At 44.1% G+C, this 13,940-nt stretch overlaps 1 protein-coding gene across 1 annotated transcript; it reads right to left on the reverse strand.

The window, feature by feature from the left end:
- Positions 1-12,123: 12,123 nt before the first annotated feature.
- Positions 12,124-13,002, reverse strand: LOC123130223 (zinc finger A20 and AN1 domain-containing stress-associated protein 10). Its single transcript, XM_044550175.1, has one exon. The coding sequence runs from the start codon at positions 12,927-12,929 to the stop codon at positions 12,495-12,497; it is 435 nt and encodes a 144-aa protein (XP_044406110.1). The 5' UTR covers positions 12,930-13,002; the 3' UTR covers positions 12,124-12,494.
- Positions 13,003-13,940: the final 938 nt, after the last annotated feature.

Here is a 13,940-nt window from a genome sequence, read left to right on the forward strand (position 1 = left end):
ATTCGATGCATGGGGCATTGACGTGATAGGCTCTATTGACCCTCCTTCTTCTAAGGGGCATCAATTCATCTTAGCCATCATAGATTAGTTTTCTAGGTGGGCCGAGGCTATCCCATTAAGGGAAGTTAAATCAGAAAATGTCATTAGATTCCTGGAGCATAACATCATTTATCGCTTCGGTGTGCCTCACTGCATAACATCTGATAATGGCCTGGCTTTCAAGTCAGAAAAGATCTTCAAATTTGCGGCCAAGTATAAGGTTCAGTGGAACTATTCCACTGGGTATTATCCACAAGCAAATGGACTAGCAGAAGCTTTTAACAAAAGGCTTGTTAAGATTCTAAAGAAGACAGTGACAAAGCATAAGAGAGACTGGCATGACCACCTCTTTGAAGCATTATGGGCATACCGTGTGACAGTCCGCACGCCCACTCAGTCAACACCATATTCATTTGTGTTTGGAACTGAAGCCGTCCTACCTCTAGAGGTGGAGCTTCCTACACTTCGAGTTGCTATACATGAGGAGGAATCCTACTCAGGTTTGAAGAGTTAGACTCACTTGAGGAGGGGCGTCTCAACACCCTCCAAAATCTACAGTTCTATCGATAGAACATGATCAAGGCATATGACAAACTTGTCAAGCCATGAGTATTCAGAAAAGGAGATCTAGTGCTTGATTTAAGGCATCCTATCATCCTCACTAGCAAGGGAAAAGGCAAATTTGAGCCAAAGTGGGAAGGACGCTTCGTTGTTGAACAAGTATATGATGGCGGTGCCTATCAAGTCATTAATCAGGAGGGCGTTCGTCCAATGCCCCCTATAAATGGCCGCTTCCTCAAGAAGTACTTTGCGTGATTTTTTTTCAGAGGTAATTTCTAATAAATGAATTTCCCTCTTCTTCCAAAAAGGGCATCAACATGCCCAATAATAAAACGGTTTTTCTCAAACATCGTTGAGCTGGTGGTGCAAGGTTTGACTGCCAGGAGACTTGTAACTTTGTCAAAGGGAGGTTGTGGTGGATCTGGCTTACAGCTAAGTGACCTACACACAATGCACCAATGTCACATGCTAAGTGGGGGCAAACAAGTTGTGGGGACTGATTTGAGCCCGAGCTGAAGTGAAAAGCCTATCATTGGTGTTGCGTCTCATCTTGCTTAGCCGGGTGAAACTATAGGGAAAAGAGCAGAGAGGGCTGCCTGTTTCAAGAAAAGTTGTTTCAGTGTGTAGCTTCTTGCCACCCTAGTGAGGCCTAAAACAAGGGTCCAAATAAAATGCCTGCGAGGGTTCTAGTTTCCACAAAGGTAGGTGGCCACTATCCAAGTTCTCAAGATGGATCCCCCAGCAAACAGGTCCAGTTCATGAAGTAGTCTGTGGTCAGCAAAGAACACTCAAGCAAAATCCAGGAATGAAACATCAATATCAAGTCAGCGGTAGCCAAAGGAAGTCGCACAAGCAAGAGAATATCAGTTTAAAGTTGCGGTCATTAAGCAAAACCGCATTAGCAATAAGAGAAAATATCTCTAGTAGGCCCAAGAAGCGTATCCATCATCTCCAAGCAACAAAGGGTCCACCCGAAAGGAAGGCGGATAGTGGCCATTTACCACCCCTCAGCAAAAGTAATGGCAGAATCCCAACAAACTTTTACCCATGCAAACCAATACCAATCAGCCATATCCTAAGTCCCATGACGGGACCGACACGCAATGCCAATGATGGGTTCTTACCGGATAGATGACTCAGGGAGGTCGACACAACCTTGGTCAAATCCCCATTGAAACATGTTGTCTCTTACACGCAGACACAATGGAAGTGAAGTTGTGATGTTCAGACCACCACCTCCTTTAGCAGTTTAGTCTCCTTGCAGCTTTACCCGAAGCCACCTCATAGCTCGGTGATAAGAGAAAAATCCAAAATTTCAAACAAAACAAACAACCAACTCTGTTTTTTGGGTTTTACTCAGAATTGCCTATTCAGGTACAACTCGCTCAGATCATTGACCAACTTTCACATGTCGGGAGCAGTGAAGTATGCCAGTGCGGTACATAAGAATCTGTGAAACCCTTCAGTTCTATTGGCTGGCACCATGACAGTTACATGGTTGCAATAGAGTTGATAAATTCTTTTAAGAAGTGGCATGGACTTTCGCTACATATTAAAGAAGATCCAAGGTGACTTTGTTGGCTGTCATCGCAGTGATAAAGTGGTCGCAACAAGTACTTGAGATATTTTGAGGCAATGGAATGGACTTTCTTCATGGTCTCACATTATTTTCTACGAGTTCTAGTGTTTTCCTAGTCTTGCATCGTAGATACGCACTAATTTGTGGCATGGACTTCCGCTGCATTAATCTCTTCTCTCATTTGTGGCATGGTTTCGCCATAATATCTGTAACACTCATTGGTGGTATGGTTTCGCCACAACGTTTAGTATTCATCTACGGCATGGGCTTTCGCCGTGTTTTTTTTCTCTTACTGTTTATGGCATGGATTCACTGCAACCATACTTACAATCTATATGGTCCACTCATGGCATGAACTTTTGCCATGGTGTTCCATTCATTCATTATTTTGGCATGGACTTTCGCCAAATTCTATGTGTTCTTTCTTTAGTACCCTGAACAGGTATAATTATTCTGTCCAAACTGAGGCAGCAATTCATATTTGCGCCATATTAGATAAGTTTGCACCAAGTCGAGTTTGTCTTGCTCCGCACGCATACTCCACTTGGTGGGGGGCATTTGTTTGATGAAATTTTGTCACCGTCCATAATAAAGTTGCCTGAGTATGTTTACATGGGCCACTTTGCTAGTTAGGCCATGTGTTTAGACTTGGTAAAAAAAAGATTAAAAGAAAGAAAAAGAATGAGAAAGCAATGGATGTGGTGCTTAGTAATATACGTACGTGCGTTAGGCACTAAAGTCCCGTGATTAATTAATGTTGCATGCACATGCACGGGTCGTGTCTCACGTACAATTACTAGTCATATGTGTGACAGCATGCACATCAGGCGCGAAGAGCCGTGGCTAGTTATGCATACCGTATGTATAATGATGGGCGGATATGCACACTGGGAATAATACACGGGCCGGGATGTGATCAGGTCGTCGTGTACGTATGCGTCGCTGATGCCCACATCCAGCCGCGTACGCATGATTGTTTTTTTCTTTGAACACAGTACAGACGCAAGCGCTCATATAAACACGCACACACTCACCCCTATGAACGCACACACGCACACTCTACCCCTATGAGCACCTTCGAGAGACTGAGCCGGCATATCATCTTGAGATTTTACGAAGTCACCGTAGGCGCCTCGTAGTCGACGGGAACGTCTCCTCCCACTGAAAGCGTATCGCCGAAATTCCTGAAATAAATCCAGGATAAATGCGAGCACCAGGATTTAAACCCTGGTGGGTTGGGGATACCACTGTTCACCTAACCATCTCAATCAGAGGTTGGTTCGCTACGCATGATGGTTTTATGTGGTGGATTAAACAGCCTAACAACCTACTGTATGCCTGATAAGAAGAGATAAGAATTGGAGAGCCTGGTTTCTAGGCAGCGACGCACTCAGCCCAACAGAAAATTGGCGGCGCTCACGGTGCCCCCTCTAGCCCTAGCATTAGCTTATAAAAGGGACTTCTCCTTCCACGCAAAAGAGGGAGACGCACGCACACACACCGCCGCAAGGCTGTCGGCCTTCACATCCACGCACACCCATCTACACGCCATAAGGCTTTTCCTCGACCTACGTAAACACATCAGGCGAACAGCTTCAAGAGAAGATCAACCATGGCGTTCCACGATGCTGAGACTACACGCTCGTTGCAGCGATCCCTTTGATCCTCTCCCTCTCGTTCTTTGTGGCTCGGAAAATTAGATTGGTTCACACCGTCTAATATGTTGCCTCGGAAAATTAGATTGGTTCACACCATCTAATATGTTGCCTTGGAAAATAGATTGGTGCATCTGATCTTTGTTTCCTCGAAAAAACAGAAATAGATTGGTTCATCCGATCTTCGTTGCATCGGAAAGTAGATTGCTTTGTTCAGTCTACAAAGTTTCTTACTCACAGGTACAAGTTGCAAGATTTATTGTTGATGCTTGTCGCATAAAACAAGCGAGTAGAATATAGGTACAGGACAAGGAGAGGAGGAGATCAGGCCAGAAAAGCAATTTATGTTAAGAGTTAGATTCGACAGAAATTACAGGGCTGACATAGGTGCACTCCGAAATTATTTTCGGACGTTCCATGATGAGTATGAAGCTCAAATTTTTTACAGGTGCAGAAGTCACACACGTTGATGTCGTGTTAAAATTTTAGGTCATTCGGCCGAGAGGAAGGCCAGACAAAAATTGCAGAAAACACGATATGTGTTTGGTGGTACAGCCAGCTTCAGAAACATCATGCCGGCCAAATCTGAAAGAGTTCTGATCTGAATTTTTTTTAGGCAATCCAAAGATCCTTGGATATGTTCAGTAATATTTTTTTACGATTTTTGAGGCAAGATAATAGGCGCAGCAGTGCGCACAAGTCAGATCTTAATGTCGGGCGAAGCAAATTAGTACGCCCGATTGATGATTTTGTGTAGGCTGATTTGTTCGGCGACAAAGCTTGAGAATTTTGTGAGAACAAGTTAAGTTATCAAAGAAGCGTATCTAAAACTTTGGGCTCAAATGCTCAGAGCTACAGAGAACAACATTTTTTTTATGAGTTACGTCCAGAGAATAGGTGTAGCAATTTAGTACTAGAATTAGTAAAGCTTAGAGTGGTGATTGGTCGTGTGGAGCAACCCTCATAAATTTGGTGCAAACGTTGGCACTCACCATCATGATGATTTATGGTGTGCCTCTCATACTCAAAGCCTTGCCATCCCATGCGTGCATGCATGGTGCAACAACATGGTACTTGTAGTTGACAGTTATGAATTAATACGCAGCTGTGTATGACGCTTGTAATTTGCTATGAAGTCCCAATTGCACTCCGCGACCGATGAGGCCGGAAAAGGGTCCAAGCCGACGAGGATGGACTTTTATTTGTTCGGTGCCGACGAGGCCGAACACTTCTCGCTTATAGAGTTCATCAAAAATCCCGCCACCAGCGGTCCTAGATGACATTCACCATGGACCGACGAGGCTTTGGTAGAATACATGTTTGCACTGTTCATGCACGTTTGGAGAACAATTCACACATGCTTGAAGACGACGACCATCAAGATCAGCTTAATTGGAGGTTTTCTACAAGATGCATCTTGTGGATGTAATTAACCGGATCGTCTTCCGAGGCTCCGAAAACTTGAAGCTACACAGTCGCTAAACTTAGTCAGATTGCATAGAGAAACATGATGTACTTTTGTGGGAACCATTTGATGTAATTCTCCAAAAGAATTAATGAAATACAGAGTTCCCCGATCTTGTGTGTCTCTTTTATTTATTTGTATACAAATGTATATTGGCACGCCCGCACTTCATTTTATTGCCGTTGCGCATTAGGAAATACCCCTGCCCAGGGGACGTTTCTTTTTCGCGGAACAGTATCGTATGCTCATTATCATTAACATGAAATTGACATTGCCTTTGGTGCAATCAATGACAGCCCCTGCAGTATTCAAAAAATGTCTTCCAAGAATAATAGACATACTATCGTCCTTGGGAATATCAAGAATAACAAAGTCCGTTAAAATAGTAACGTTTGCAACCACAATAGTCACATCCTCACAAATACCGACAGGTATAGCAGTTGATTTGTCAGTCATTTGCAAAGATATTTTAGTAGGTGTCAACTTATTCAAATCAAGTCTACGATATAAAAAGAGAGGTATAACACTAACACCGGCTCCAAGATCACATAGAGCAGTTTTAACATAGTTTCTTTAATTGGAGCATGGTATAGTGGGTACTCATGGATCTCCTAACTTCTTTGGTATTCCACCCTTCAAAGTGTAATTAGCAAGCATGGTGGAAATTTCAGCCTCCGGTATCTTTCTTTTATTTGTAACAATTTCTTTCATATACGTAGCATAAGGATTCATTTTGAGCATATCAGTTAATCGCATACGCAAAAAGATAGGTCTAATCATTTCAGCAAACCTCTCAAAATCCTCATCATCCTTTTTCTTGGGTGGTTTAGGAGGAAAAGGCACGGGTTTCTGAACCCATGGTTCTCTTTCCTTACCATGCTTCCTAGCAACAAAGTCTTTCTTATCATAACGTTGATTCTTTGATTATGGGTTATCAAGATCAATATCAGGTTCAATCTCTACATCATTATCATTGCTAGGTTGAGCATCAACATGAACATCGATATTAGCATTATCACTCGGTTCATGTTCATTACCAGATTGTGTTTCAGCATTAGAAATAGAAATATCATTGGGATTCTCGGGTGTGTCAACAACAGGTTCACTAGAAGCATGCAAAGTCCTATCATTTTTCTTTTTCTTCCTTTTAGAAGGACTAGGCGCATCAATATTAGTTCTCTAAGAATCTTGCTCAATTCTCTTAGGATGGCCTTCGGGATACAAAGGTTCCTGAGTCATTTTACCAGTTCTAGTAGACACTCTAATAGCAAATCATTCTTATTATTTAATTCCTTGAGCAAATCATTCTGAACTTTAAGTATTTGTTCTACTTGAGTGGTAACCATAGAACCATGTTTACTAATAAGTTTTAGTTCACCCTTAACATTAGCCATATAATCACTCAAGTGTTATATCATATAAGCATTGCGTTTTAATTCTCTACCAAAATAAGCATTGAAGTTTTATTGTTTAACCGTAAAGTTATCAAACACATCTAAGTATTGGCTAGCAAACTTAGTAGGAGACTCTGGAAGCCCTGAAAACACAACCAGCACAACTATCCAGGTGGTCTCTGAAAGCTTCGGTTAGTCCATTATAAAAGATATCAAGTATCTCATTTTTCTTAAGAGGATGATCAGGCAAAGCATTAAGTAACTGGAGAAGCCTCCCCCAAGCTTGTGGGAGACTCTCTTCTTCAATTTGCACAAAATTATATATTTCCCTTAAAGCAGATGTTTCTTATGAGCGGGGAAATATTTAGCAGAGAAGTAATAAATCATATCCTCGGGACTACGCACACAACCAGGATCAAGAGAATTAAGCCATATCTTAGCGTCACCCTTTAATGAGAATGGAAATAATTTAAGGATATAAAAGTAGTGTGTTCTCTCATCATTAGTGAATAGGGTAGCTATATCATTTAATTTAGTAAGATGTGCCATAACAATTTCAGATGCATAGCCATAAAAAGGATCAGATTCAACCAAAGTAATTATCTCAGGGTCGACAGAGAATTCATAATCTTTATCAGTAACAAAGATAGGTGAAGTAGCATAAGCAGGATCATATTTCATTCTAGCATTTAGAATCTTTTGTTTTAGCTTAGCTAATAATTTCTTAAGATCACTCCTATCATTGCAAGCAAGAAAGTCTCCAGCAGTTTCTTCATCCATAACATACCCCTCAGGCACAACATGTAAGTCATATCTAGGAGGAGAATCTTCATCATCACTCTCATCAATATTATCAGTTTCAATAAGTTCAGTCTCTCTAGCCCTAGCAAGTTGTTCATCAAGAAATTCACCAAGTGGCAAAGTAGTATCAAGCATATAAGTAGTTTCATCATAAGTATCTAATACGTCTCCAACGTATCTATAATTTTTGATTGCTCCATACTATATTATCTACTGTTGTAGACATTATTGGGCTTTATTTTCCACTTTTATATTATTTTTGGGACTAACCTATTAACCGGAGGCCCAGCCCAGAAATGTTGTTTTTTGCCTGTTTTAGGGTTTTGAAGAAAAGGAATATGAAACGGAGTCCAAACGGAATGAACCTTCAGAAACGTACTTCTTTTTCCTATATTTATCCACGTACCCCCAAACGATCGGGGGCGGAGCCAAAAACCTAATTCCACCGCCGCAACTTTCTGTATCCACGAGATCCCATCTTGGGGCCTGTTCCGGAGCTCCGCCGGAGGAGGCATCGATCACGGAGGGCTTCTACATCATCATCCAAGCCCCTCCGATGAAGTGTGAGTAGTTTACTTCAAACCTACGGATCCATAGCTAGTAGCTAGATGGCTTCTTCTCTCTTTTTGGATCTCAATACAATGTTCTCCCCCTCTCTCGTGGAGATCTATTCGATGTAATCTTCTTTTTGCGGTGTGTTTGTTGAGACCGGCGAATTGTGGGTTTATGATCAAGTCTATCTATGAATAATATTTGAATCTTGTCTGAATTCTTTTATGTATGATTGGTTATCTTTACAAGTCTCTTCGAATTATCAGTTTGGTTTGGCCTACTAGATTGGTTGTTCTTGACATGGGAGAAGTGCTTAGCTTTGGGTTCAATATTGCGGTGTCCTTTCCCAGTGACAGAAGGTCGAGGATAACAAGATGGGGTTTTTATCATATTGCATGAAACTATCCCTCTACATCATGTCCTCTTGCTTAAGCCGTTACTCTGTTTTTAACTTAATACTCTAGATGCATGCTGGATAGCGGTCGATGAGTGGAGTAATAGTAATAGATGCAGAATCGTTTCGGTCTACTTGTCTCGGACGTGATACCTATATACATGATCATACTTAGATATTCTCATAACTATGCTCAATTCTGTCAATTGCTCAACAGTAATTTGTTCACCCACCGTAAAATACTTATGCTCTTGAGAGAAGCCACTAGTGAAACCTATGGCCCCCAGGTCTCTTTCTCATCATATCAATCTCCATCACTTTACTATTGCTTTGCTTTTACTTTGCTTTTACTTTATTTAGTTTGCATCTCTATACCAAAAATACCAAAAAAAATATTATTTATCATCTTTATCAGATCTCACTTTCGTAAGTGACCGTGAAGGGATTGACAACCCCTAAGCGTGTTGGTTGCGTTGAGCTATTGTTTTTGTGTAGGTACGAGGGACTCGAGCGTAGCCTGCTACTGGATTGATACCTTGGTTCTCAAAAACCGAGGAAAATACTTACACTACTTTGCTGCATCATCCCTTCCTCTTCGGGGAAATCCAACGCAGTACTCAAGAGGTAGCAGTATCATGCATAGCAGAAGTGGCATCATCAATAACATGCGACATATCAGAATTAATAGCAGAAGCAGGTTTAGGTATCGCAAGCTTACTCAAAACAGAAGGTGAATCTAGTGCAGAGCTAGATGGCAGTTCCTTACCTCCCCTCGTAGTTGAGGGATAAATCTTGGTTCTTGAATCTTTCAAGTTCTTCATAATGATAAGCAGATATAAATCCCAAGTGACTCAAGGAATAGACTATGCTCCCCGGTAATGGCGCCAGAAAATAGTCTTGATAACCCACAAGTATAGGGGATCACAACAGTTTTCGAGGGTAGAGTATTCAACCCAAATTTATTGATTCGACACAAGGGGAGCCAAAGAATATTCTCAAGTATTAGCAGCTGAGTTGTCAATTCAACCACACCTGGAAACTTAATAACTGCAGCAAAGTATTTAGTAGCAAAGTAATATGATAGTAGTGGTAACGGTAGCAAAAGATAACGCTAGCAAAAGTAATATTTTTGGGTTTTATAGTGATGGTAACAATAGCAACGGAAAAGTAAATGAGCAGAGAACAATATCTGGAAAGCTCGTAGGCAATGGATCGGTGATAGAGAATTATGTCGGATGTGATCAATCATGTAACAGTCATAACCTAGGGTGACACAGAACTAGCTCGAGTTCATCAATATAATGTAGGCATGTATTCCGAATATAGTCCTACGTGCTTATGGAAAAGAACTTGCATGACATTTTTTAATAGAGTACCGTGGCAGCGGGGTCCTAGCCGAAACTAATGGATATTAAAGGCCTCCTTTTAATAGAGTACCCAACCAAAGCATTAACACATAGTGAATACATGAACTCCTCAAACTACGGTCACCACCGTTAAGTATCTCGATTATTGTCACTTCGGGGTTAACGGATCATAATACTTAATAGGTGACTATAGACTTGCAAGATAGGATCAAGAACTCTCATATATTGATGAAAACATAATAGGTTTAGATCTGAAATCATGGCACTCGGGCCCTAGTTACAAGCATTAAGCATAGCAAAGTCATAGCAACATCAATCTCAGAATATAGTGGATACTAGGGATCAAATCCTAACAAAACTAACTCGATTACATGATAAATCTCATCCAACCCATCACCATCCAGCAAGCCTACGATGAAATTACTCACGCACGGCGGTGAGCATCATGAAATTGGTGATGGAGGATGGTTGATGATGACGATGGCGACAGATTCCCCTCTCCGGAGCCCCGAACGGACTCCAGGTCAGCCCTCCCGAGAGAGTTTAGGGCTTGGCGACGGCTCCGTATCATAAAACGCGATGATTCTTTCTCCCTGGTTTTTTTCTCCCCGAAAGTGAATATATGGAGTCAGGGTTGAGGTCGGTGGAGCGTTAGGGGGCCCGCGAGGCAGGGGGCGCGCCCATGGGGTAGGGCGCGCCCCCCACCCTCGTGGATAGGTGGAGGCCCCCCTGATGTGGATCTTCCTTCCAGTATTTTTTATATATTCCAAAATAATTCTCCGTTGATTTTCAGGTCATTCCGAGAACTTTTATTTCTGCACAAAAATAACACCATGGCAATTCTGCTGAAAACAGCATCAGTCCGGGTTAGTTCCATTCAAATCATGCGACTTGGAGTCCAAACAAAGGGCAAAAGTGTTTGGAAAAGTAGATACGACGGAGACGTATCAAGCAGCGCCACCGCCTAGCCATCGTGGACAGCAGCGCCACCTGACGGCCACTACCAGCGTGAGAGGCCATCACCCGCCGGCGTGATCCATCTCATAGCCGAGAACCCCACCGGGCGGCCGCCTCCTCTGCGCCACATGCCGGGCCACTGGAGCCAAATCCAGTTGGATCTAGTCACAGACCATCCCACACTGCACTTCCTCGTGCAACACCACCAGCCCTCCCAGCTTCGCCGCAACCACTCAACACCACGTTGTCGTCGAGCGCCATCGCCGGTAGCAAGCCGCCGCTCTGTCGCGACCCAAATCTGGGGTTGCCCCACGCGCCCTTGGTTGTCCTGCACCACCCGACCACAGATGCGAGAGGGAAGAGGGCCTGCGCCATCGACATCGGCCGCCCTGGCTTAGCCCGGCGGCTTCCTCCCGCGCAAACAAAGGGGAGGGAGGGAGGTACGGCCGGACCTGGTGGCTAGGTTTGGGGCTCCTCCCGTATCACCCGAGCGGGGACGTCGCGGGGGCTTATTAAAGCTATTTTACAGTTGCACGCTGTGTTACAGTTTGTTGTTATTGTTTTTGTTGTTGTTGTTGTTGTTGTTGTTGTTGTTGTTGTTACAGCATTAGTAATTACTCCCTTTATAAAGAAATACAAAAGTATTTTGCTCTTATATTTCTATAGAGAGGGAGTAGTTTCTCCTCCTGCTAGCAGGCAAGCGCAGCAGATGTAGTGTGTGGTTCGCTGCATGTCATGCATGTGGATTTCAAGGATGAAGAGCTACGGATGGAGAACTTGCGCGCAAAGGCTGGCCCAAGCATGGATGCAAATCCAGCCAGCGACTGATGCTCGGATCGGATGGATCGATTATTTACGGCCTCTCACAAGAAAAGGAGACGCGCCCATCTGCACAAGGCCATCGAGACGCATTTCTTTTGCCGTTGTAGCACCTCATAATTCTTCCGGAATCTGCCGATTGGATCCGGATGTGGTGGACTGATTGACCAGCAAAGTTGGTAATTTAGAGCATGGCTAGCTCTCATCTAAATGAGAAATAACTAAATCTCATCGATCTAATTGTTACCCTGTTGGATTTTGCGCAGACTAATGGGATTTTTTATTTTCATTTCTTGGTTTGATTAATCAAATGGCATAGGAGTTAGATCGGATGAGAGATTCGGGCACTTTATCATCCCAATGCATGATGCGTATCAACTTGCGAAGAACGTAATGGATATTTATATGAATTTAACTTGATGGAAAAAATACAGACCCATCGTTTAGCTAGTTATTACACACAGCCTCCTCGCCACAAAGGTAGAAACAACGGAGACGCAATCAAACACATACTAATTCCACAGTTCATCTCTAGGGCGTCTCCTGCAAGAGTCAGCACAGCGTGAGGTACATGTCATGGGTAGAAGCAAGCATTCAAATCCTCTATGTCCGGACTCATAAGGATGATGTGGATATCTCTTCTGAAGATGAGTCAGTGGCCCAATGCTGATGACGGCTTCTAAAACGTGTGTGCTTTAGATTTCTTGTACCGACTGTTCGTCCCGATACGTCATGTGGATGAATTGACGATGACACCGGTCTTATATATGGGAAGTGAGAGCACTCCATATTATCGAGTTTGTAAGTGTGAGTAGTGACTTCGAGTAAATTAATGTATGATCTTATAATCTTTATGAAATATTTAATAACGATGATTGCATGCATCGATGCAGAGTTTAACCTCCTTTTCTTTAAAAACAAGAAATCCTGGACATCTTGGGCGCGACGAGAAGCGGGTTCTTGCGCGTGACCTGCTCGCGGCCGGCTGCCATGTAGTCGAAGAAGCAGACGTGTGCGTCGGCATGGCGGTGCGCGCCGCAGCAGGTGGCCGTGGCCCACCACCGGCACACAAATCCCAGCAGGCCCACCTTTTGCTGGCACGCATTGCATCGGTTCTTCGTAGCCCCCGCCGTCTTCTCGGGCGTCTTCTCGCCTCCAGCTTTCGCCAGCTTCAGCGACCTGAGGCCGGACATGACGGCGGCGTCAAAGGCCATGAGGTCCAGCAGCTGCTGCCGTTCCTTGTAGCAGTTGGAGCAGAGATCGTTTGTGGCCGCGCCGTCGCCGAAGAACCCGCAGCCGTTGGCGCACGGGGCCGCGCCGCCGCCGGCATGCTGCCTCGCCTCCATGTTCTTGGTCGTCGGGCGAGGGGCCGATCGATTGATTTACGAGCAGGTCTCGCGCGACGTGTTCTCGCCGAGAAGGTTGGTTGCTCGCGATGGCCTCTCTTGGAGATTTTGTTGCGTAGAGAAAGCCTTTTATATATACTAGCACTAGCGAGCCCATGGACGATGATGCATGTTGGGCAACGGACGGACCTTCTCGCTCTGTACTCGATCGGGCTCGGAATCCGAGCAGTGCAAGGAAGGAAGCTAGACGCCAGCGCCACCCAGGCAATCCGGTGGGATGAGGGCTGTGTTCTTTTCAAGACTAGAATCCGCTTGACTAACTCGATCGGAAGGAGGTCTCCGTGGCGCGGGCACACTAGGCAGTGGTGCACACGAGCAAAGTGGCAAGGCAGCGGCGGCAAGCAAGCACCATCGAGATGTTCGGTACGGAGGTAGGAGTGTACTACTCCAGCGACATCCCAGCCTCTAACAAGAAAACCCCGGCCGACCTGCTCTTGTTCAAGTTGAGCTCTGCATCCATCACACTCTCCACTCATCTGGCCATTTGCACCTGTTCCGCCCCATCGATCAATCAGCCTCTTTCAATTCCATACATGCGGCCGTACGACCAGGGTTTTCTCGAGGGGTTTTGCAGGCGGTGTCCTGACCATCCCCGCGCTCCTGCTCACGCGGGGTTGCTCATTCGATCAGATATATGGTAGTAACGGGTCCATCTCTCACACCCACCACCTTCTCACTCTCTCTCTCACACACATCCTTCCTCTTTTTTCTTCATGCAGCTAGGTAGCGCAAGGGTTGCTAGAGTGGAAATCAAATCAAGTCACTGCCAAGATAAACAAAATGAAAAAAATCAAATCAGACATGGTGCGACTAGCTGTTCACGATCGTGATAGTGCATGTGGATGCCACTTCATCTAAACCCACATTGTCCAGAACTGATATAATCAAGGGGTGAACTCAGGAGGAAACCATACGGTTCAAAAAAATAAGTGGAAATCACAAGTCGGAAGG

The sequence above is a fragment of the Triticum aestivum genome, chromosome 6A (genome assembly GCF_018294505.1).
Source record: "Triticum aestivum cultivar Chinese Spring chromosome 6A, IWGSC CS RefSeq v2.1, whole genome shotgun sequence".
Lineage (NCBI taxonomy): Eukaryota > Viridiplantae > Streptophyta > Magnoliopsida > Poales > Poaceae > Triticum > Triticum aestivum.